The sequence below is a fragment of the Gorilla gorilla genome, chromosome 6 (assembly GCF_029281585.2).
Source record: "Gorilla gorilla gorilla isolate KB3781 chromosome 6, NHGRI_mGorGor1-v2.1_pri, whole genome shotgun sequence".
NCBI classification, from domain to species: Eukaryota; Metazoa; Chordata; class Mammalia; order Primates; family Hominidae; genus Gorilla; species Gorilla gorilla.
In genome coordinates this window covers 143,960,155-143,982,380 of record NC_073230.2, presented here as the reverse complement: position 1 = coordinate 143,982,380, position 22,226 = coordinate 143,960,155, and the positions used below count along the sequence as shown (strand labels likewise).

At 40.3% G+C, this 22,226-nt stretch overlaps 1 protein-coding gene across 16 annotated transcripts in view; it reads right to left on the bottom strand.

Annotated features, from left to right (window-relative positions):
* The window catches only part of CALD1 (caldesmon 1), a 225,452-nt gene that overhangs the window by 91,603 nt on the left and 111,623 nt on the right, over positions 1-22,226 (bottom strand). For all 16 annotated transcript variants that reach the window (XM_055347177.2, XM_055347178.2, XM_055347176.1 and 13 more), the window contains exon 3: positions 11,150-11,261. In XM_055347177.2, coding sequence (XP_055203152.1) covers positions 11,150-11,220 — 71 coding nt within the window. In that variant the 5' untranslated portion in view covers positions 11,221-11,261. The remainder of the gene's footprint in view (positions 1-11,149; positions 11,262-22,226) is intronic.

Below are 22,226 nucleotides of genomic sequence, written 5' to 3'. Positions count from 1 at the left end.
GGTCTCCCTCTGTTGTCCAGGCTGGAGTGCAGTAGTGCAATCATGGCTCACAGCTGACTGCAGCCTTGAACTCCCAGGCTCAAGTAATCCTCCCACCTCAGCCTCCAGAGTAGCTGGTACTACATGCACACACTACCACATCCAGCTATTTTTTTTATTATTATTATTTGTAGAGATGAGGTCTTCCTATGTTGCTCAGGCTGGTCTCAAACTTCTGGGCTCAAGTGATCCTCCCACCTCAGCCTCCCAAAGTGTTGGGATCCCAAAGGAGTGAGCCACTGCACCTGGTCTATATTTTTATTTTATTTTGATGAGAATTCTTTGTTCACACTGTATACTTCTTACAGCTTTAGACAGCATAAGAACGTTTATCTTGTGTGTTTATTTTTATTTTTTCTTGAGGCAGGGTCTCGCTCTATCACCCAGGCTGGAATGCAGTGGTGCGATCTCGGCTCACTGCAACCTCTGCCTCCTGGTTTCAAGTGATTCTCCTGCCTCAGCCTCCCCAGTAGCTGGAATTACAGGCGCCCACTACTATGCCCGGCTAATTTTTGTATTTTTAGTAGAGAAGAGGTTTCGCCATGTTGCCCAGGCTAGTCTAAAACTCCTGACTTCAAGTGATTTGCCCGCCTCAGCCTCCCAAAGTGCTGACATTACACGCAGGAGCCACCATGCCCAGCCTGTCCTGTGTGTTTAGAAAGACAAACTTCTTGCCCTCTAAGGGAAGTGGGCTCTCACTGACACCTTTACCTGAGAGTCTGGAGAGAATCTTTGGAATGCCTGGATCCCAGGGCCCTGGAGAAGCTAGTACCTAAATTCGTATGATCTCATTTCAAATTTTATTTTAAAATAAATGAATTATTCAGGACACTGGTTACCTCTGGGGGTGGGGAGGTGAAGGGAAGGGATTGGAGAGGGGACTGGGGCGTTGGAAATGTTCTAGGTCTTAGGCTGTATGGTGAGTTTATAGGATACGCATTAGGATGAGTTAGAACTTCCATATATATTACATAGGATTACTTTGTATGCATCAGTTTTTTCATAATTAAAATGAATAAATTAGTAATTTGGGATACAGTTTTTCAAAATCATTTTGTAACAATTAGGCCTATGATTTTCCTTATGTTATTATTACAATATTTATATATAATGTTGGCATTGAGAAGCTTCTGGTTGATGCTTTAATGGTAATGAAACCATAGATTATGCAATATGAAAAGAGAAATGATAATTTCACAAGGCAAAAAGAGTATTTTAAATATAGTCATCCCTCAGTATCAGCAGGGGAATATAAATGCTATGTACATAGTTGTTATACTGTATTGTTAAGAAATAATGACAAGGAAAAAAGTATGTACATGTTTAGCACAGATGCAACCATTGTAGGCCTAACTACATTTTTGATCTGGGTTGGTTGAATCCTCAGGTATGGAGAGCTGACCATACATGATTAATTAAATTATATACATACATACACATATGCATATATCATTGTGACAAAGACCTTGATATGTACCAGACTATTGCATGCTTTTGTCTTGATTTCAAACAAGTAGGGAAAATGGAAAAGAACTCTTAATAATAAAAAGGTAAATTTTCTTTTTACAGGGAGACCTTTATATCCATAATTCTCCCATCACTTTCAAGGTAGCTGCTAAAACAGATCTGAAACAGAGAAAAGATTAGACACTGAGCCATCTGACACATGGAGTTGTACCTTGCTCAGTGATACCCCAGATGGTAGCTGCCAAAAGGCTGAGTTTCTGAGGTGACCCCAGAGAGGGCTTTTCTGAGAGCGCCTTTCTTACCATGTCCTTCAGCCAGCAGAAAAACAGCAACAAGAGGTAACAGACTGAGCACTAGTCATGTTTTAGGGACTACTAAGTGCTTTATAATCTGCATTAAACCTTATAAGGAAGAACTGTTTCGATGGCCATGTTCCACTTGATGAAATGGGCTGAGAGAGGCAGAGTAGAACAACCATTTTGAATCCAGCTGGGATTCTGGGATTTGAATCTAAGTCTTCATGACTCTAGATCCTACTCTCTGAAAGGCACCTGTCCCACTCCAAATCTGTCCCATCCTCCCCAAAGATAGTAGTGATAAATGTAAAATATAAGTTTCTCTGTTAGGAATCAAATCAGTTCTTATCTTTTTCATATTTAGAAAGAAAAGTCATTTGATGAATTTTCTAAAAACTGGTAAGAATGGAGAAATCCTACATAACTTAGTTTCATAATTAAGCTTTGTTTGAAGAAATCATGCTAACACAACATATACCAAATAAAAGACTTCCAAAATTGATGGAAAATGGGATTGTAGTAAATCACCATAGTTTTTTTGTTCTTGTTGACAAAGATGCCAAAGTTTGATTCCCAGTTCCTGACTATTAACTGGTATCATTCTGCCTATCCACTCATCTTTCTTTATTTTTCACTTTACTCACTGTAATCTGACCTAATCTCCTTTATTTAGAAATATTATCCATAAACAGTTTTTAAGTTTTAGAAAGCACTCTACATGCAGTACATTGTAGAAACACTCTTTTCCAAAATATGCTTTATTTTCCTAATCAATAGCCATAGACTTTTTTACATACAGCAAGATCAGGATGGCTTTGTTTGTCCAGGGGCCCACATTATGCAGACAGCTTAACTGGGTGATCTTAAGGGGATATGTCTCCTAGGCTTGAGTTTCTTAATATTTAACAGGCAGTTTTAAAATTCATTAGATCAGGGATTCTTGGCCAGAAGGCATCGGCCCCCAGGAGGTCTGCGGACGGAGGTTCATGATGCCACTGAATGTAAGTGCCAAGTTTGATGGGTGCATATGTGCATTTTTCTTGGAGGAGGGTCCAGAGCTTTCATCAGTGCCTCAAAAATAGTGTGTGGTCCAAAACTGAATACATAACGTTCCCCTGCAGAAGATGATTCATAAGGTCAGAGACAGCCTTAAGTTTTTAAGAGTGATGATGTGACTAAGTTCCTGTCCTAATGATGTACAGTCTCGTTGAAAAAAGTCCAGTGAAAAGTCAAGAATAGTCACATCAACAGCCTTCTTTGCCTTAAGCAGGGAAACTCGATCTTCTCTGTTTCTATTTTTCTGTTAAATGGGAATAACACAGGAGATTTTCTGAGGGCAAACAAAGCAATGACTTTGCCTACACATATAAGCAATTTACCTGAAGAAGCATAAAAAATAGTTCAACTAGGCACAATAGTCTTTGTTTAGTCTATTGCTGTTGCAGGACTTTCCTTAGTTCAGCTAAAGACAGGGTTCTTGTCTGTCCCACGGCGACGAAAATCTGGGCTCACGGCTGGTTTAAGGGGTGAGCAAAGCATTCGCTCTTGTTGCCCAGGCTGGAGTGCAATGGCGTGATCTCAGCTCACTGCAACCTCCACCTCCCGGGTTCAAGCAATTCTCCTGTCTCAGCTTCCTGAGTAGCTGGGATTACAGGCGCCCACTGCCACGCCCAGCTTATTTTTTGTATTTTTAGTAGAGATGGGGTTTCACCATGTTGGCCAGGCTGGTCTCGAACTCCTGACCTCAGGTGATCCACCTGGCTCAGCCTCGCAAAGTGTTGGGATTACAGGCGTGAGCCACCTCGCCCAGTGACAGATCTTTTAATTTGAAAGTATGTGGTGACTCACGCCTGTAACCTCAGAACTTTGGGAGGCCGAGGTGGGAGGATTGCTTGAGTCCAGGAGTTTGAGACTGGACTGCGCAACACGGCGAGACCACATCTCTACAAAAAATAAAAAATAAAAGTAGAAAACTAGATGGCAAATTCTAACTTTCTTTTGTCCCCTGGAGTGATCAGTTTTCTGAGAGAACTGAAGGGAAATTTTGAGCAAATCTAGTTACTTTGATAATTTAGATAGTTTCAAAGGAATATCGTATTTAACTTCTTAATGGAAAATAATGTTCTGATGATAAAATAACAGTAATTTCATTTTAAAAGATTTTATTTAAAAATGTCAAGGTCCTGATGCTAAGCATTTTGAATAAGTGTTGGGTTTGCGTGTGTGAGGGGTTGTGTGTTGTATAATCATTGATTGGCTGTTTCTGTTAAATCATGTAAAAAAGTCTCAGTGATACAGTTCTGAGAGGGGACTTTAGAGACCCGATGGATTTTAAAAAATTGCTTCTTTTTATACTGTAGTAAAAATATTTACTTTCAAATGTCTAATCATCAAGCCATTTCAGAAGCCCATAAAAATGTATGAATGATGACAACAGCAAGTGTTTTCATTCCCTTTATTTATGTCTGTAAGCTTCTGAATCTGATAACGTAACTCTACAATAGGGGCCTTTCTTCTGATCAGTGAGAGGAACTCATGTTGGGTGCAGAAAGCAGATGCTGTGAACGTAATGAGCACATCTTGGAAAGTGAGAGAGCCATTTGTTGGGGAACCAAGCCCAGTGTCGGCCAAATATGTCTGCTGGAGATTTTCTCATGGATAAAAGCATCACTGTTGGTTTCTCAGAAAATACATCACAGCTCCTCATGCCTGTAATCCCAGTACTTTGGGAGGCTGAGGCCGGTGGAGCACTTGAGGCCAGGAGTTTGAGACCAGCCTGGCCAACATGGTGAAACCTCCTCTCTAATTAATACAAAAACTAGCTGGGTGTGGTGGCGTGTGCCTACTCGAGAGGCTGAGGCAGGAGAATCGCTTGAACCTGGGAGGCAGAGATTGCAGTGAGCCAAGATGGTACCACTGCACTCCAGCCTGGCCGACAAAGTGAGACTCCATCTCAAAAAAACAAAAACAAAAAAAAAAAACAAAAAAAAAAAAAAAGAAAAAAAGAAAATACACTACAGCTCAACATTCTTTCAGCCAAATTTTTAAAAATAACTTAAACTGGTGCTAATTCTTCCAGCTGAGACAACACAGTCCTTCCTCAAAAACTGTTACCGATCATAGCCACTCAAAGCTCTTCAGTCAGTCACGAATTCCTGCCTTTCATCTTGCCTATGGTTCTTGTACCGTCTATGATGTGCAAAACAATCCACAAGCCTTTCATATTTTTATTTTTTTATTTCCATGTTGTAGAGAATCAAATTAGATAATAATTAATAATGAGTTTATTGAATGTTTATTAGATGAATAACACTGTGTTAATACTTTCATGTCTTACCTTTTTACATCCCCACAAAAACCCAGTGAGGTGGATACTTTTACTACCCCCATTTTTGTAAGGGAGGATACAAAATATTTGAAAGATTGAATAATTTGGTAGATCCCATAGTTAATAAGTGGCAGAGCTGGGATATGACACTATAGCTGCCCAGTGCTAAAAGCTCATGCCCTTAACTGCCAACTGTACTGCCTGCCATCATTATGTGTCTTGGGGTTGCCTCATTCATATACAGCATCAATGTTCCATTCAGACATAGCTAATTCTGGGGCCGGCGGCGGTCCGTCTTCACTAGACACACATAAAATGTCTAGCACTTTTTTATACTTGCTGAACAGGAAGAGAACTGGGTTTCTCTCTCCCTCTTTCCTGGCCAGAAGTATGTATTTCCTGGTGATGCAACAGCACATCCACACATAATCCAGAGCAGACAGATTAGGAGTGCAGATGGGAAGAGACATAGAAACAAACAAATCAAGTGTTGATGAAGATGCACGTGGACCGGGGAAGAGGCATATGAAGGTGCACCAAGGAATACAGAGATGAAGGCAGAGGAGAGGGATTGAAATAAAAGAAACAGAAAGGGAAGCAGAATATAGTGTTTGTTTTGTTTTGTTTTGTTTTGTTTTGTTTTTTTGCTCTGTCACCCAGCTTGTAGTGCAGTGGCGTGATCGTGGCTCAATGCCACCTCTGCCTCCCAGGTTCAAGTGATTCTCCTGCCTCAGCTTCCCGAGTAGCTGGGATTACAGGCACCAGCCACTATGCCCAGCGAATTTTTTTTTGTATTTTTAGTAGAGACAGGGTTTCACCATGTTGGCCAGGCTGGTTTCGAACTCCTGACCTCAAGTGATCTGCCTGCCTTGGCCTCCCAAAATGCTGGGATTACGGGAGTGAGCCATTGCATCCGGCCAGAATGTATCTATTTAACTTTTTACTCCCCTGAGATTGGTGGAGAATAATAAACAGCAAAACTAAATTTTTATCTGTTTGTTCAAATGAGTAATTGCTTTTAAAATATAGTTTAATTTGAGATGTGAGCAAATAGTGCCTTTTGCTTAGAAACAATGCATTAAGGATTTTCACTGATTACTGCTCATTCCATTCTGCCTACTGAATTTTTTTTCTCCCTCTTTTGGTCACGATTGCTCTAAAGTTACTAATTCCCTTAGAATAGGAGCTTAGTGACTACTGGGATACTATCTCTACTGGTGGCCACTGATTCCTATGGTTCGGTATAGTATCTTGCATTTTGTAGGTATTCAGCATCTGTATTTCTTTTTATGACAAAATGAAGTACTTCCTTCCTTTTTGCCAAATCTAAAGACCTTATCTCAAGAACTCAGAGTGAGAAAGCCAAATGGAAGACAAGGAGGGATGAGGTAATGGCATAAAAGCTGCACAGGCTAAGGGGCAAGACAAAGAAGGAAGTTTTTTTTTTTTTTTTTTTTTGAGACCGAGTCTCACTCCGTCACTTAGGCTGGGGTGCAGTGGCGTAATCTCGGCTCACTGCACCCTCTGCCTCCCAGGTTCAAGCGATTCTCCTTACCTCAGCCTCCAGAGTAGCTGGGATTACAGGCACCCACCACCACGCCTAGCTACTTTTTGTATTTTTAGTACAGACGGGGTTTCTTCATGTTGGCCAGGGTGGTCTCGAACTCCTGACCGCCCACCTCAGCCTCCCAAAGTGCTGGGATTACAGGCGTGAGCCACTGCGCCCAGCTGGAAGAACGTTTTTGATGCACTACGTTTGCAGTCGAGGTTATTTGAAATGAACTGGGCTAAAACCCTTAGAAGGAGATATGTGGATGACAGAGTCTCAGGACAGCTCGGATGCAGTGAATAAATGCCAGTCCTAAGCACATGCAAGCCAGCATGGCACAAAGCCTGCAATTAGCTTGCAAAATAGTCTTTGAAAAGGTCTATTTCTTAAGAATAAAATGTGTAAAAATTCGCTTTATTTTAATCTGTGGTTATAACACCGGGTAAAAGTACAAGTTTTAAATTATTTATCATTTCAAAGTAAAACTGCATCTGGCAATCAAACTCAATACTAATTAAATAAAAATAACAGGGTATTTTTATTTGAAAAGCTTTTATGGGTAAGGAAAGTCAATGGACTTTTTCTTCTCTGCAGTATACCCCATCCCCCACACTGTCTGCAGGGGTGAAGTGTACAAAGGCTGTGGGTCATCTTTAATAAGTATGAACCCATACGGGGTACATGTTATGTTTGAGGATATAAAAGTATAATTTCTTGATCTTTTCTTCATTTTAGATAGGTTGAAAAGCACTAAGCACACACTTCCCAACACTGTTACTCTGTGGGTCTATTCTCAGTACCCAAAATAGAGCTTGTAGTGGAATAGATGCCCAGTAAAAATGTGTTGACAGTAAGTAAATGAATCTGCAGCTCTGAGCCTTGGAGCCACTCTATTTCCAGTAGTTGGTAACTGCCCTCCAGATCAGGGATGAAATCTTTCTTTTAGTTCCCTAAATTCAAAGAGAAGTTAAGTCTTCTCCCATCTGGGCTCAGGTATACTGCATAGGGCCATAGAATTATTTTTTTTCAAAACAGAAAATTGCCTTCATTTTTATTTGGCTTTAAATAAAGTAACATATGATCGTAGTAAAGAAAAATCAATAATACCAAAAGCGAGAAAAAAATTAAAATGACCACCAATACCCCAGAGAAAATGGCTAGTCTTATTTTAGAGGAGGAAGCCAAGGTCTGGAGCTAAAGGAAGAGGGACTTGCTCAGGGTCTCATGTGCCCTTTGTCTTCAGATCAAAATCATGATTTTAGATGGCCTTGATTTCAGCTTCTGGCCACCTGTATCCTGCACACACCCTGCACTTTCCCACCAGAGCTGGCTGAACCATGAAACCTGACTTTCACTATTCCCATAAATGATCAGATTTTACAAAATCCTGAAGGGTGGGCATGGGCTTACCAAATCTCAGAATAGCAGAACTAGAAGGCTCACCTTGAAACATGGAAAGGTAAACTTAGTACAAGTATAAGGAATTACGTAAGTACTACTCTTAAGAAGAAAGAAAGAGCGAGAGAGAGAGAGAGAGAGAGGAAGGAAGGAAGGAAGGAAATGAATGGAAGCAAGAAAGAAAAGGAAGGAAAGAAGAAATAAAAAACAGAAAAGAAAACAATATAATATCCCAAAAGAAGTAATACAGACAGAAATATAAATTAAACAAGGTTAGGATTAATTTGTGTAAGTTTATTTTAGGTTATTCAGGGTACATAACTAAGATTTACTGTGTACATTCCTTTTACATCTGACATTAAAAGAAGACAAATTCTTCCACACAAAACAAAAAAGTCAAAGGAACGAACCATGTAGCCGTGTGGTCAATTCTTAAGCAAAGTCCTGAACCTGAAGAAACTGGGTTTATTCACTCTAATGACAGTATGGCTCTAACCACAGCAATTTAGTTCTGTCACACCTCTGTCAATGATTCCCTGAACCCCTGTTCACGTGGAAAGGAAAGAAGCTGACAATGGCAATCTAGCCTGATGCCCAGTGTCTACATCCTCAGTCCTGAGCCTCTCTAGCCACAACTCTATCAGGTCTGCCCCTACACCCTGGCCTGTCTGCTTCCTGATTCTGTTACACTTTGGTTTCCTAGCATGCTGTGAGGTATATAAAGGCAGGAACCATGTCTACTTCTTTACCACCATTATTTTTCCCATCCTGGCACACTTAAACCTGGTTAGTGCTTAATAAATAGTTGTTGGATGAAGACATTTTGTAGACTATCATGAGAACCTGAGGTGAAATAACACAGCATTGGAAGGAATAAGAGGTGTGGTTCACTGAGCCCGGCCACTGCCCACAAGACTTCCATGTCCACCATGTCCACTCAACACTGGGCCTCATACTCTCCCTGGTTCTCCCCCATCTCCCTGGTACGTTGTCTTCTTTGATGGTTTCCATTATACCTTGATGACCGCTCACTTTTTCTACGCTTGCTTTTTTGGGAATATCCCCTCAGCTTCTGTACTAGCACCACCATACTGTGTCTGCCCAAATTTATTTCTCTAATAATAATTTCTCTCCCTTTTTGAACAAAGAGTGAAATTTCCTATCTCCACATGCCTGCAGGAAATCCCCTTTTGGATATGGTTTCTACCTGAAATTAAACACGCTCCTCTGACCATTCAAGAAGGAAATCCTCCATTTGGGACAAAGCAGAGACTTTCCTTCCAGCTCCTCAGATATTTATTCTTTGGAACCGTCTATAAGTTCTTTGCTCTCCTAAAAGGTTTGCTAATTCTCCCTCTGTAAAGACTCTCATATTTGATCTTTCTTCATTTCCATACTCACTGACCTGATTCAGGCCCTCATTACCATACTATCTCTTCCAGTGCTGGTATCCCCATATTCTAGTCCACTGTAGATAAGTTTCTCCAGCATAGTGTCATCGCACATAACTCCCTTGTTAAGTCTCTGTCTATTCCTTATATGGCAAATAGGAACAGCCAAGATATACCAGTCCAATCCATTTTCCCTTAAACACTCAACAGGTTTCTTGCACCAGGATTCTTATTTCCACTTCTGCACTTTTGCCGGTGTCATTCCTTCACCTAGACAGGCTCCGTTTCCCTCTTCATTGCCATCATTACCTCCTCCATGGCTCACCTCCACCAAGAAACTTTCTCTGACTAGTTCCATTGCAGGATAATGACTACCTTTCCTTCTCTTGGCATGATTGTTTAGCTCTGGCTATGCTGCTATGCTATTTCTTGTTTGGCTAGTGATAATGGTTAATAATAATAATAGCTATCATTTATGAAAAACTATCATTTATGAAAAACTACTATGTGCTAGGTACCTCACTAGGCTATTTATGAAGCTCAATAATCTTCCCAACAATCACGCAGGCTATGTAGATATTATGCCTGTTTTATATATAAGGCAACTATGGCTTAAACAGAAATCATTTGCTCGGGGCCAAACAGCTTGCAAATGGCAGAGCTAGGATTTGAACCAACAGAATGCAGGTACCATCCATAGTGCCTTGTGGACATGTTTAGTCATTTCATGAATGCCAGCTGACTCTGGCCAAGTTTATCATAGGCAGTTATTTTATCTTTTGCTTTTGCATTCTCCATGCAAATAAGTAGAACATAAGAACAATACTTTTCATTATAGGTGTAAGTTTCCAGTTTTCTGCTGTGGTATCGTTAAAGTGTCATCTTTCATCTGAGCATTGGAGTTACTGGGAAAAAAATCAATTTGATTTTAAGGTCATTGTTTAACATTTTTCTCTCTGTGAATGCCTAACCTGCTTTCTCAAAAGAACATCTGATTTAAGTCGCATCAAATACCACACTGTCCTTTGTTCTGAGGCCTAAAATGTTAAAATATGCATTTATGCCCCAGGTTTTATATGCCAATGCTTTATCTCCCCAATTTGACCTCATAGTCACCACTGTAGAGGCCTCACAGGACATTAACAGCTTCCAGTTACACCCAGAATCTCCTTGGTAACATAGCCCGTTATTAACCTGTACTATGCGGATCCCTAGAGTTGGATACTTTTCTAATAAGAATGAAAATTTTTCACAAGATTCATCCAGGGCTTTTTGCCTTTATATTTTTTAGATTGAAGACTCTCATGTCCTAAATGGTTCCAATATTCAATACTTGACATTTTTTTGTCATTTCTTATTATATAAGCTTTTTAAACCTTCATTCACACATTACTTTTGTCATTTAAAACATTCTAATGTGAAAGGTATTGATTAAATGCAATTATCAATATGCAATTATCAATTGATTCCTCTCAAATCTCTCTTTTTCTTGATCCTTGTTTGTTTTCCTTTTTTAAATGCTAAATTTAGAGTCTTAGCAGAAAAATTTTCCATAACTACTTTTGCGAACAGTTTAGTGTGCGATATGACCACATTTGGCCTCTCAGAAGGATGGTCTTTGAGGCCTGAAACCAACGTTGTTAATAAGGGAATACAAGTATTTTTCACCCTAGATCCTTACCTTTCTGCTTCGAGTCGCATCTCCTCCCTCTTTTGCCTTCTAAGTTCTCTGCGACGCTCAAAATCATCCATGGTGTGATTTCAGGTTCAGGGAGACCAGATGATGTCTGGACCTGAAGGAGAGGAGGTAGAGTCAATATCATAGATAACTCAGTGTGTTACCTCTCCTGAGTCATTATGGGCCCTCTTTCCCGTTTGTCATTCTCCTGATTTTTCTTTACTCTTAGAAAGCTGATAAGGTAGCCAGTGATCAATTTCTGACTCCTGAGCCGAGTTAAATTCAGTCTCATTCATAAATCTCCTAGAGACAAATAAGTAAGATCCCAAGATTATTTATTCTTTAAAAAAGACCTCCGGAGACAGAGAGGTTTTGAAGACTTGAAATATTGGTAGAATCACTTGAAATTCTACTGAATCATTTTGCTCTTTGTAACTTGCTGAACCCCAGACCAAAGTTATGAAAAAGTGAACAAAGGAGGAGGAAAACAGGAATGATAAACAGAAAAGTGGCAAGAAGAGGTATATGTAGGAACTAGGAGAAAAGTGAAAGCGAGAAATAAAATAATACAGTGTCTAGGCATATAATGTGCATATTCTCAAAGAAGCATCAGGATTTTAATAAAGACTGCAGCAGTAACATCATGAATAAACATCATGAAGCAACATTTTTAAAAGCAGTTAAGTGGTGATCAAGCCGTTTTCCAAGCTCTAAAATCACTGCTTTTCTACAGATGTAACCCAACCATTTTACCCTTTCCTACCTCCTCTGTGATGGTTTTAATTCCGGAAAGACCTTCCCCTTCCAGCTCTTTAAATGAGGAGCCCGTTTCCCCTGCGTTTCTGTGCCATGGAGTCAAGTATTCCAGAATTCCCCTGCAGCCCCCAAACCCAAAATGACTACCAGAAAGGGGGAAGCGGGCTCTTTTTGTCCTTGCTTTGTTTACAGAGCTGTCAGTGGTTAGTTAAACTCGGCCTGGAATCTGGCATTTAAGGCCTGCTTGAAGATTGTTTCCTGTGCGGAATGGGAGGCCTCCACTTCCTCTGGAATCCTAGACTCTCTGCTGCACTCGAATCACAAAAATATTTTCCAGCCCTTTCTGCGCACATGAGACGAGCCATTTGCCCTGCGTGAAAAAATAAGGAGCTGTACAAAACCTAAGCCATCACACCTGAAGGCATCTTTGTTTGAAGGAGCAAAAAACAAAACTTAGATTTTGAAGCCAAGTTCAGAAACCTTCTTAAATAAATTGTCCAATTATTTTATTTTCAAAGATTTTTTTCCCCTCTAAAAAAACCCCACAAAAACAAAAATAAAAGCTCAGCCAACAAAAGCAAAACTATACAATGTTTGAATTTTTCCCCTTTTTTATCCTCTAGGGTATTATTAATGCTGCTTATAAATCTTTAGAAATTCAAATCTTGGTGTTTATTTGGAGTTTTAAATTTTTGATGTTTATCTATCTTACTCTTACCAAGAGTACTTCCCGAGGCTTTGCTAGTTATGAAGGAAACAACCCATTTTCCTTCTTATTATTTAATCGACCATAAAGAAATTTTTCTACACTTTCCAATCTAGTCTATAATTATCTGAATGGAAAAAGAAAAAGTGATTTGAGAGTTCCCTAAGAGGCCATCCCAGGGCCCTTCTCCCTGGGGTAGGCTCCTGTTCTGACCACAGGGCAGGAGTGTGTGAGGACAGTCCTGTGGGCAGTAGGGTCTAAACTCGTGGACTCGAATGCCAGGTGCAGTGGGAGAGTAGACTCTTCTCTTCCTTCCATGTGGTCTTTTGTTGCATATAAAGTGCCTCTTGAATAACTATAGCAATAGCAAACAGACATGGGAAAAAGAGGTCCGTCTATAAGCAAACAATTTTACCTTTTAAAATTTATCCAAGTAGCTTGAAGAGCATCCTCTAAGCCTCTGTCTGGTTTTTGCTCCTACCTCATCAAATTTAAGTAGTCATTCTGGCTGTTTGTCAGCAACAGTGGTTCTCAGCCTATACCTCTGGTAGAGGTGCTAATGAGCAGTGAAATGAATATCTCCAAGCAGGCTGGAGATGCACATGGTCTGCAGAGCCGGGCAGTGTCTTGGAATACTTAAAAGGGAAGTGAAACTAACATCGTGAGGTCAGTTTGGCTGACCATCCTCACTGGCTCTTAACCCACGCAAATTCTTTTTCTCCTACCCATTCTCTTCTCCCACTCCTCACCTTCTCTTGCTTACTTGAGTACTTTTTCTTTCCCAGCCATAGAAAAACTACCTGCCATTTGAATGCTGCTGAGTATACATGTGGGGGCACCCAGAGGGAGAGAGAGAGTGTGTGCCATTTCCTACAGACCAGTGCTTTTCTAGGTGAGGCTTTGTGCACATGAGTGGGTGTAGCTTAGAGGAAAGTGCAAAACCACATCTGTGTACCATGTGGTATGACTCTCGGTGGTGTGTGTGTCTTGTGTGGGGGAGACAAGGTGTATGTGTTTATGAAAATGGCTCTCAGTATCAACCCAGGATGGGGCTGGAGATCCTCCTTCATCCCTGCACCCTTATATCACAGAGCTTTTCAGCCCTTCTCTAGCATCTTTCCTGTGTAAGAGGAGACATGTCTAGGTAGAATGGTAAGTGATTTTTTTTTTTCTCTTCTACCTCCCCAGGCAGTAATCCCTCATTTCCTGCCCTACCCCTACTCAGTGCTGAATTCTTTTCAGCAACATTGGTTAGGAAACAAACTCTCAACCAATGAAGGGATGAAAAGTCAAGACAGGGTGATTCCATCAGTCGTGAGGCTCTGGGTGTCACAAATAGAGTAGTGTGAAAGAGCTAAGTATTGATGTTTGTGACAGATGGGTTCTCGGAGAGTTTTATGAAAATCTAAATTTTTGTGCTGGAGGAGGGATTGTGGTCATGCTATTGAAAGATTTACTGAGGTGACTTCTTTTGTAAAGAGAGGAAAAACAAAAACCTTAACAGAGGCAGATGTCATTAACTATGGATATGTCTGTGTTTTCAATATGGATTCTCATAGATTGGATTTTCTTTTAAAACAGGGCATGCCTACACTGCCATGATTAAGAAACAAGTCAGTGTTAAAGGTTTCAGGCCAGATGCAGTGGCTCATGTCTGTAATCCCAGCACTTTGGGAGGCCAAGGTGGGTGGATCACTTGAGGTCAGGAGTTCGAGACCAGCCTGGCCAACACGGTGAAACCCCATCTTTACTAAACACACAAAAAATTAGCTGGGTGTGATGGCAGGTGCCTATAATCCTAGCTACTCAGGAGGCTGAGGCAGGAGAATCACTTGAACTCGTGAGGTGGGGGTTGCAGTGAGCTGAGATTGGGCCACTTCACTCCAGTCTGAGCGACAGAGCGAGACGCCATCTCAAAAAAAAAAAGGAAAGAAAAAAGATTTCAAATCACCAAACACACTGCCCTTCCTTTTTTTTTTTTTGAGATGGAGTTTCACTCTTGTCACCCAGGCTGGAGTGCAATGGCGCGATCTCGGCTCACTGCAGCCTTTGCCTCCCAGGTTCGAGAAATTCTCCTGCCTCAGCCTCCCGAGTACCTGGGATTACAGGTGTATACCGCCACACCCGGCTAATTTTTATTTTTAGTAGAGACGGGGTTTCACCATGTTGGCCAGGCTGATCTCTAACTCCTGACCTCAGGTGATCCTCCCCTCGGCCTCCCAAAGTGCTGGGATTACAGGCATGAGCCACCTCACCCGGCCCGCCCTTCTTTTTGAACAAAGCCACGAGCCTGCGGCCCAGGGGATTGGCATGATGTGACAAGAGGCGTGTCCTGCATCTTACCACCACGCCAGGGCTTCTGGGACTTTCCTCTCTTTCCTTTCCTTCCTCCTTGCTTTTTTTTCTCTGCCTCTTTTCAAAGGCAGAATATTGAGTGGTATTTCTCCTGACATTAAAAAAAATTTTCTCTTTCTTTGTCACTTTTTTTTCTTCTCTGTCTCCCACCCTATGTCGGAAATGAAAGTATATTTATATTTATTAAAATCAATTTATGGCTCTTTTCCTTTAAAAATTTAGTTCAATAGCTGATGTGCATCTTTCAACCAAGAAATGTATTATGTTTTATATTCACATAGTTTTTGCTGTTTTTCTTTTTCCCTCTATGGGCATGTAGCCCTCACTATAGATATTTCCTGTGATGCCTTTATAAGGAGAACTAGTAAGTTTCTGCTTTTGTTTGGGTCAGTGTTGGTGGCAGATAAGCCATTTTAGGTGTGTGTGGGTATGCTCACCTGTGTCACCTGTGCATGAGCACGTGTGTAAATGCAGTCAAGGCAGGAGATGTTTGTGAGTAGGTGGCTAACCCAGCACTCAACACTTAGGGACAAGGCCATGTGGAAGAAGCTAAGTCTTATCTACTTTTTGGGCAGTGCCAATATTGATCTTGGAATGCAAGAAGAATAAAATCTGTTGTGTCAGGGGCACTGAATAAGTTAATGCAGCATCCAAAAGGAACTAACATTTATTGAATATGTACTATGTGGCAGGCTTTTTTTTAAGCCTTTAACATTTTTAATGAATAGACTTATTTCTTAGAGCAGAAAAAAAGCGAATCGAGAGTACAGAGTTTCCATATATTCCCCCCTCCCCAACTCCTGCCCACATTTTCTCCTGCATTTGGCAATAGAGTCTTTGCAGATGTAGTCAAGTTGAGGTGATTAGGGTGGTCCCTTATCCAATATGATGGTGTCCTTATGAAAAGGGGAAATTTGGCACAGAGACAGACACACACAGAGGGGAGATAATGTGAAGACATGGTGAGATGCCATGAGAAAATGGAGACAAGGAAGACCTAAGGCCACCAGAAAGCTGAGAAAGAGAAATGGGACAAACCCTTCCCCAGTGCATTCAGAGGGAGCCTGGCCATGCTGACACCTCCATTTCAAACTTCAACTCTCCATAACAGTGGGACAAGAAATTACTGTTATTATAAACCAACTAGTGTGTGGTACTTTGTTATGGCAGCCCTAGGAAACTTAGGAACATCTTGCAGTAGTGTGGTACATTTGTTCCAACTGACAAACCAATATTCATGCATTATGATTAACTAAAGTTCATAGTTTACATTAAGGTTCACTCTTTGTTGCACAGTTTCATAGGTTTCACCAAATACCGAATGTCATATATTCACCATAGTACCATCATACAGAATAGCTTCACTGCCCTAAAAACCCCACCTGCTCCACTCATTTATCCCTTCCCTCTCCTTACGCCAAAACCCTGGCAATCACTGATGTTTTTATGTCTCTACAGCTTTGAGTTTTCCAGAATATCATATAGTTGGAATCACACAGTATGTCTGTAGCCTTTTCTGATTGGCTTATTCCATTTAACAACACACATTTAAGTTTCCTTCAAGTCTTTTCATGGCTGATAGCTCTGCTGGGCCATTAAAATATATGTAATTTTACTTTATCTGGGTAACAGATCTGTGAGGTAGCTAGTATAATCCCCATTTTATGGAATTTCAAAGTGCATACACTTAACCACCATAATAGGACTAATCCACTATTTCTCTCTAGGATTTGTTTCCCATTTCAGGGAACAAACAAGAGTGCCCCAAAGAAGTTCTGAGAGGACTATTATCAGTGATTGCCACATTGATTCATTGGATCATATAACCTTAGGTAAGAAATAATCCTAAAAATTACCTATGCCTTCAGTTTACAACCTGTTTGGTTTAAAATCATAGAATTATCAAGTCACAAAAGATCTCAATTGAATTAGCCTTCCAAATGCTTATTTCATCTCTGTTAATTTATTGTTAGTGCTTTGTAAAATTCGTAACCCAGGATGGCTGTATCCTCGACAGCATCATTGCATACTTTTCTTCAATATCTTAGTTTCTTCTCTTATATTGTACCTTCTTCATTACACATCTTCCTCCTCTAACCCACTGTATCCTCATTCACAACATCATCATTTCTCTGCTCTTGCAAGGAACTCTAGTCTTGGAACACTCAAAACCATTATTAGACAGGTCCTCTCTGATTAGTCATCATTTTGCACCCACTGTAAATTTCATGATTCAGCTACTTCAATGAGGCCTCACAAAAACATTTATACAATCAATATACAATAAATATTTACCGAACAGCTACTATGTGCCGGGTACTGTTCTAGACGCTGGGATATAACAGTGAACAAGACAGAAAAGGTCTTTGCCTTCCTGGAATTGATAGTTTAGACTTTCTTGCTTCTTTAAAGTTCCACCAGGCTTGTCACACCCATCTTCAACCTTGAATCACAACTATCACCTGCTTTCTGTTTTGTGTTCTTGAGATTCAGTGCTTTGTGGGAGAAAGGGAGCGTGTTGTGTATATCCTAAAGATTTGCATTCATTTCAGTTGGGCCATCGCTGCAACTCAGTGATGTTTCTCTTCATCCTACAGGTATTGGGTGATTTCTGGGTACAGCATACTCCAGCAGATTTCCTACCTCTGATCTGCAATGATCATCGCTCACCTTGACCCTTTAACTGTTTTCCTTCACAAACCCTTGGCAAATAGTGACCTGGAATGAGAGACCTAGGAGACTGAGACTGAAGCTCTATAAGCTTTGTTTCTCTATAAAGTGAGCTGGTTGGAGAGATAATATTCAAAGTTTCATCTTACGCCACATGATAATACTATGGCTGTATACCTGCTTGAGCCAGCAAAGCTGGAGGTATCACACATGACATATCCATGCTTCTTCCTCCTTCCCAGACGTAAATGTGTTGAGTATCTAAGTCTGTTCTCATTTAATTTTTTGATCTAGAAACCATTAACCTTCCTTTCAAGCTGATCATACCACAGCATCCTACATAAAAATATTTTATCACCTCTCAAATATGTCTTACAACTTTCTACCTCTACATTTTTACTCATTCTTTTTAATCTACATCTTCACTATCCATATTTTTATTCAATCATGAATTTCAGGCTCAAATCTTACTTCCCTCATGATACCCTTTCCTGAGAACCCTAGCTTAAAAGTGACAATTCCCTCCTTGAATATCTATAATTCATTTTGATAATCAATAACACACTGTCGGCTGCAGCTCATCAATTGTTCTCTTTAGCTAGTCTTTAAATATTTGTATTAATATTTTACTTTCCATATTCTTTTGTTCTTAAGGCCACTTATGAAAAGATATAGTCTTTAAAAAAATTTTTCCACAATTGAGACAGAGTAGGCACTCAGAAATTGTAGCCAATTTGAGCCACTGGATTTCTATTCTAGATTTTACCATTCTGAGTATGGAAAATGTAACTCAAGCCAATTCATCTCTCTGTACTTTATTGACTGATCAGTGTTTACAAAGTGAATCAAAGACCTTGGTAATTGACTATGTATGAATCTCAAAAATTATATAAACCCACATTTGCAGTAGTTACACAGTAAATCTGGCAGCACTTTCTTTCCGACTGTACCAAATGAACTTTTGTCCTTTTCAAAAAAAATCAATTTGTCAACCCACTTTGCTCTTTTCTGAGCTCAATGGTTCATTTGGGATTCAAAAACCAAATAAACAAATGGATTATAATGTACAGTTTGCACTTAACTTTAGCTCAACCTTCACCATCTTGTTCCAAAAATCTGTGCTACTTTAAAAAAATACATGCATTTACCAAGGCAGGTCTGTCAAGAACAGCAGCATAGAAATAAGAATGAATACAATCAACCTGAGGCACTTTGTCTTCTCAAGGTGTTTCTTTTCTCTAATCAATGGAATCCAACATACTAAGGGCAGGTTAACAGGTTATGACCTGTTTTTCCCTTGCCTTCCCCGCACAATCTTTTAGCATTACCATTTCTCTATTTGTACTTCTCCACTAGCAAACAGAAGACCTGGCAGATTTAACATTATTAAAGCCAATGTCTTTATGCCCTTTCTTTCACCTTCTGAGTAGCGGACAGTTTGAGTAGTTTAGATTTGTGAAATGATGGTTTTTGTATATACTAACTTCAACACTTAGGAAGACACCATGTTTAGGGACTTTAGGTTGCATCTTCAAGTGTTATCACAAATATCACCACCTTAATTTGGAGCACTTTATATTTTTCAAAACTTTATGGTTATCACTGTTTGATCCTCCCAAGTAAGAAGAATCAATTCAACCCCATTTAAAGAAAGGAGACTGAGACATATAAATCTTTGACATTAGCTCCTTAACCACTACAAATCAGTGGAAAACCAGGATTGGCATTTAGACTAATTTCTAAACCAACTTGAAAGTTGCTTAGAAGAATGAAGAGAAGTGAAAATTTGGGACACGACTTCTTCTGTTTTCTTTTCAAGCATTTAAATACTTTTCCTTGATGAACTCAAGGAGAATTAGGCTGAAAGACAGAGTTTAATGCTAAATCAGAATAGGCATGCTGCTCTATTGGCCCCTAGAGAAGAACAAATGACATAAGCGTAAACCCTAAGGCAAGGTGGAAATTCTCCACTAACTTGTGTCCATGTGAGAAAAAATGCATAGACTTGCTACAAATATGTAAAGATGCTTTCTAAATGTATGCCTGACTAACAGAGGCATTCACAATATTATCACACATAATTCAGATACAGGGAGGGCTGGCTCCAGCGCAACTACCCAAAAATGGGGGTGCATGGAAAGGGTAGACCCCTATCTCTGAAAAAGCCAGGGAGAAGAAGTGGCCATCTATTTAGGGTTATGGTGAAAATATATTTTTTAAGATTCTAAGGCTATGCTGTCCAATATGGTAGCCACCAGCCACGAGGTCATTTAAATTTAATTGAAAATAAATAAAATTTAAAATTCAGTTCCTCAGCTTCACCAGTCCCATTTCAAGAGCTCAGTAGCCATTATGTGTTTAGTGGCCCCCATATAAGACGGTGCAGAGAATGTTTTCATCACTGCAGAAAGTTCTACTCCACAGCTCTACTATAAGATCTTCCAACTCCTGGCTGGGCGTGGTGGCTCACATCTGTGATCCCAGCACTTTGGGAGGCCGAGGCAGGTGGATCACAAGGTCAGGGGATTGAGACCATCCTGGCTAACATGGTGAAACCCTGTCTCTACTAAAATTACAAAAATTAGCTGGGTGTGGTGGCGCACACCTGTAGTCCCAGCTACTCAAGGGGCTGAGGCAGGAGAATCGCTTGAACCTGGGAGGTGGAGGTTGCAGTGAGCCGAGATCACGCCACTGCACTCCAGCCTGGTGACATAACAAGACTGTCTCAAAAAAAAAAAAAAAAAAAAAAAAAAAAAGAGATCTTTCAACTCCTAATATGAAGTGATTGTACTGAGTAAAGTAATGCTATGCACTTCAGAGACATGAAGGTATGTTAGATATGCTTTCTGTCTTCAAAGACCTTACAATCTCATAGAAAAGATGTGGTAAGTTGTGGGGTGTTGTATGGGTCAGCATCTCAAAGCATGGCGGTGCTCTCATAATTCCCTCATTGGTACTCTCTCCATTTTCCTATGGAGGCTTTTTGGATGGGGGCAATCTAGCTGTGACTGGGCACTTGCAACTGAGAAAGTGAAATGCTTGGCAAATACAAAAGAAGCTGAGACACTGGCTGAAGAAAGATCACACTTCAAGTTAGGTAACAAGGCCCAAGAGTGGTTCACATGGAATGAAAGTTCAGAAGCCGTGGGCCTTTCCCAGTTGTAAACATGCTGCAGAGATCACCATATTTTACATAAAAGTAGTTTAACTTGTGCATGACCTTCTGGACTTGCTGAACTACTCATCTAAAAAAAAAAAGTCAGCAACTCATGTGCCTGCTTTTTGTGACTGGTTTGTTCAACTAACACTTCCAGTTTAGTGATACAGAGCCTTGGCCAGCTATCTTGCTAATATAAAGTAGGATAGCTTAGAAGGCAGGATGCAAATCCATTTATAGTGCTGAAAACAATTCAAAGGTGTGTTCTAGAGGTGCTTTGTTAATAGCAGTATTTTTGTATGTGAAGGACAAGCTGTTACTGATCAGGGACTAATTATTCTCTAGTGAATTATTTGACTTCTATTCATCATGATCATCAAGTGTGTTTACTGTATTCTGGAACTGCAAAGCAGGTTAAAAACTATCTTCTAGAAGTTTATAATCCAAGGTGGAAAGGTTTGAAACCCAACTAAAGGATGTTATCTGCTATGTCCCTTGGATGTAACAGACATATAATTTAAGCATATATATTTACAGATAAATAATAAGTTGAAAAGTACTTAGATTGCTTCCTCTTTCTTTATATTTAGATAGTAATTTAGATAGTAATGAGTCCTTTAGATAGCAGTTTCACTCATTTATTAGTTTGGGAATACCTGGACTTTTCCTCAGGTAGGGAAGGGCTCACAGTTGGGGCCTGCTTAAGAATAGCACAAAACTGGCCGGGCGCGGTGGCTCACGCTTGTAATCCCAGCACTTTGGGAGGCCGAGGCGGGCGGATCACGAGGTCGGGCGATCAAGACCACGGTGAAACCCCGTCTCTACTAAAAATACAAAAAATTAGCCGGGCGTGGTGGCGGGCGCCTGTAGTCCCAGCTACTCGGAGAGGCTGAGGCGGGAGAATGGCGTGAACCCGGGAGGCGGAGCTTGCAGTGAGCCGAGATCGCGCCACTGCACTCCAGCCTGGGCGACAGAGCGAGACTCTGTCTCCAAAAAAAAAAAAAAAAGAATAGCACAAAACCATAGGATCTTTGAACAACTGACTCAATAACCTGAGTTTGTACTGATACCCATGTTGTATTTCTATTGGAGCACTTAGTCTATAGCGTGTATTTTAATTACCAAGTACATATTTGTCTTCTGTAAAAGGTTGTTATCTCTTAGAAATGATTACTGTCTTTCGTGATCCCTCAAAGTTCTTAACTGACTGTTTTTCTTATACTCCGCATTAGGCTCACACTTGTTGAGTTGGAACAGATGCCAGGGCAGTGCTTATTTGTTGAACTTAGTTGTTAAACAAACGAACTTGGCTAAGACGTTATCAAAAGGCTGTTTCTCTGGCTGAGCTCTTAGTAACCTTGGGAATGTTGGTGGTTTACTATGGAACTCTATTTTATATTCTGATTTGTAGTTGTGGTTGTTTATCTCTAGTGGAG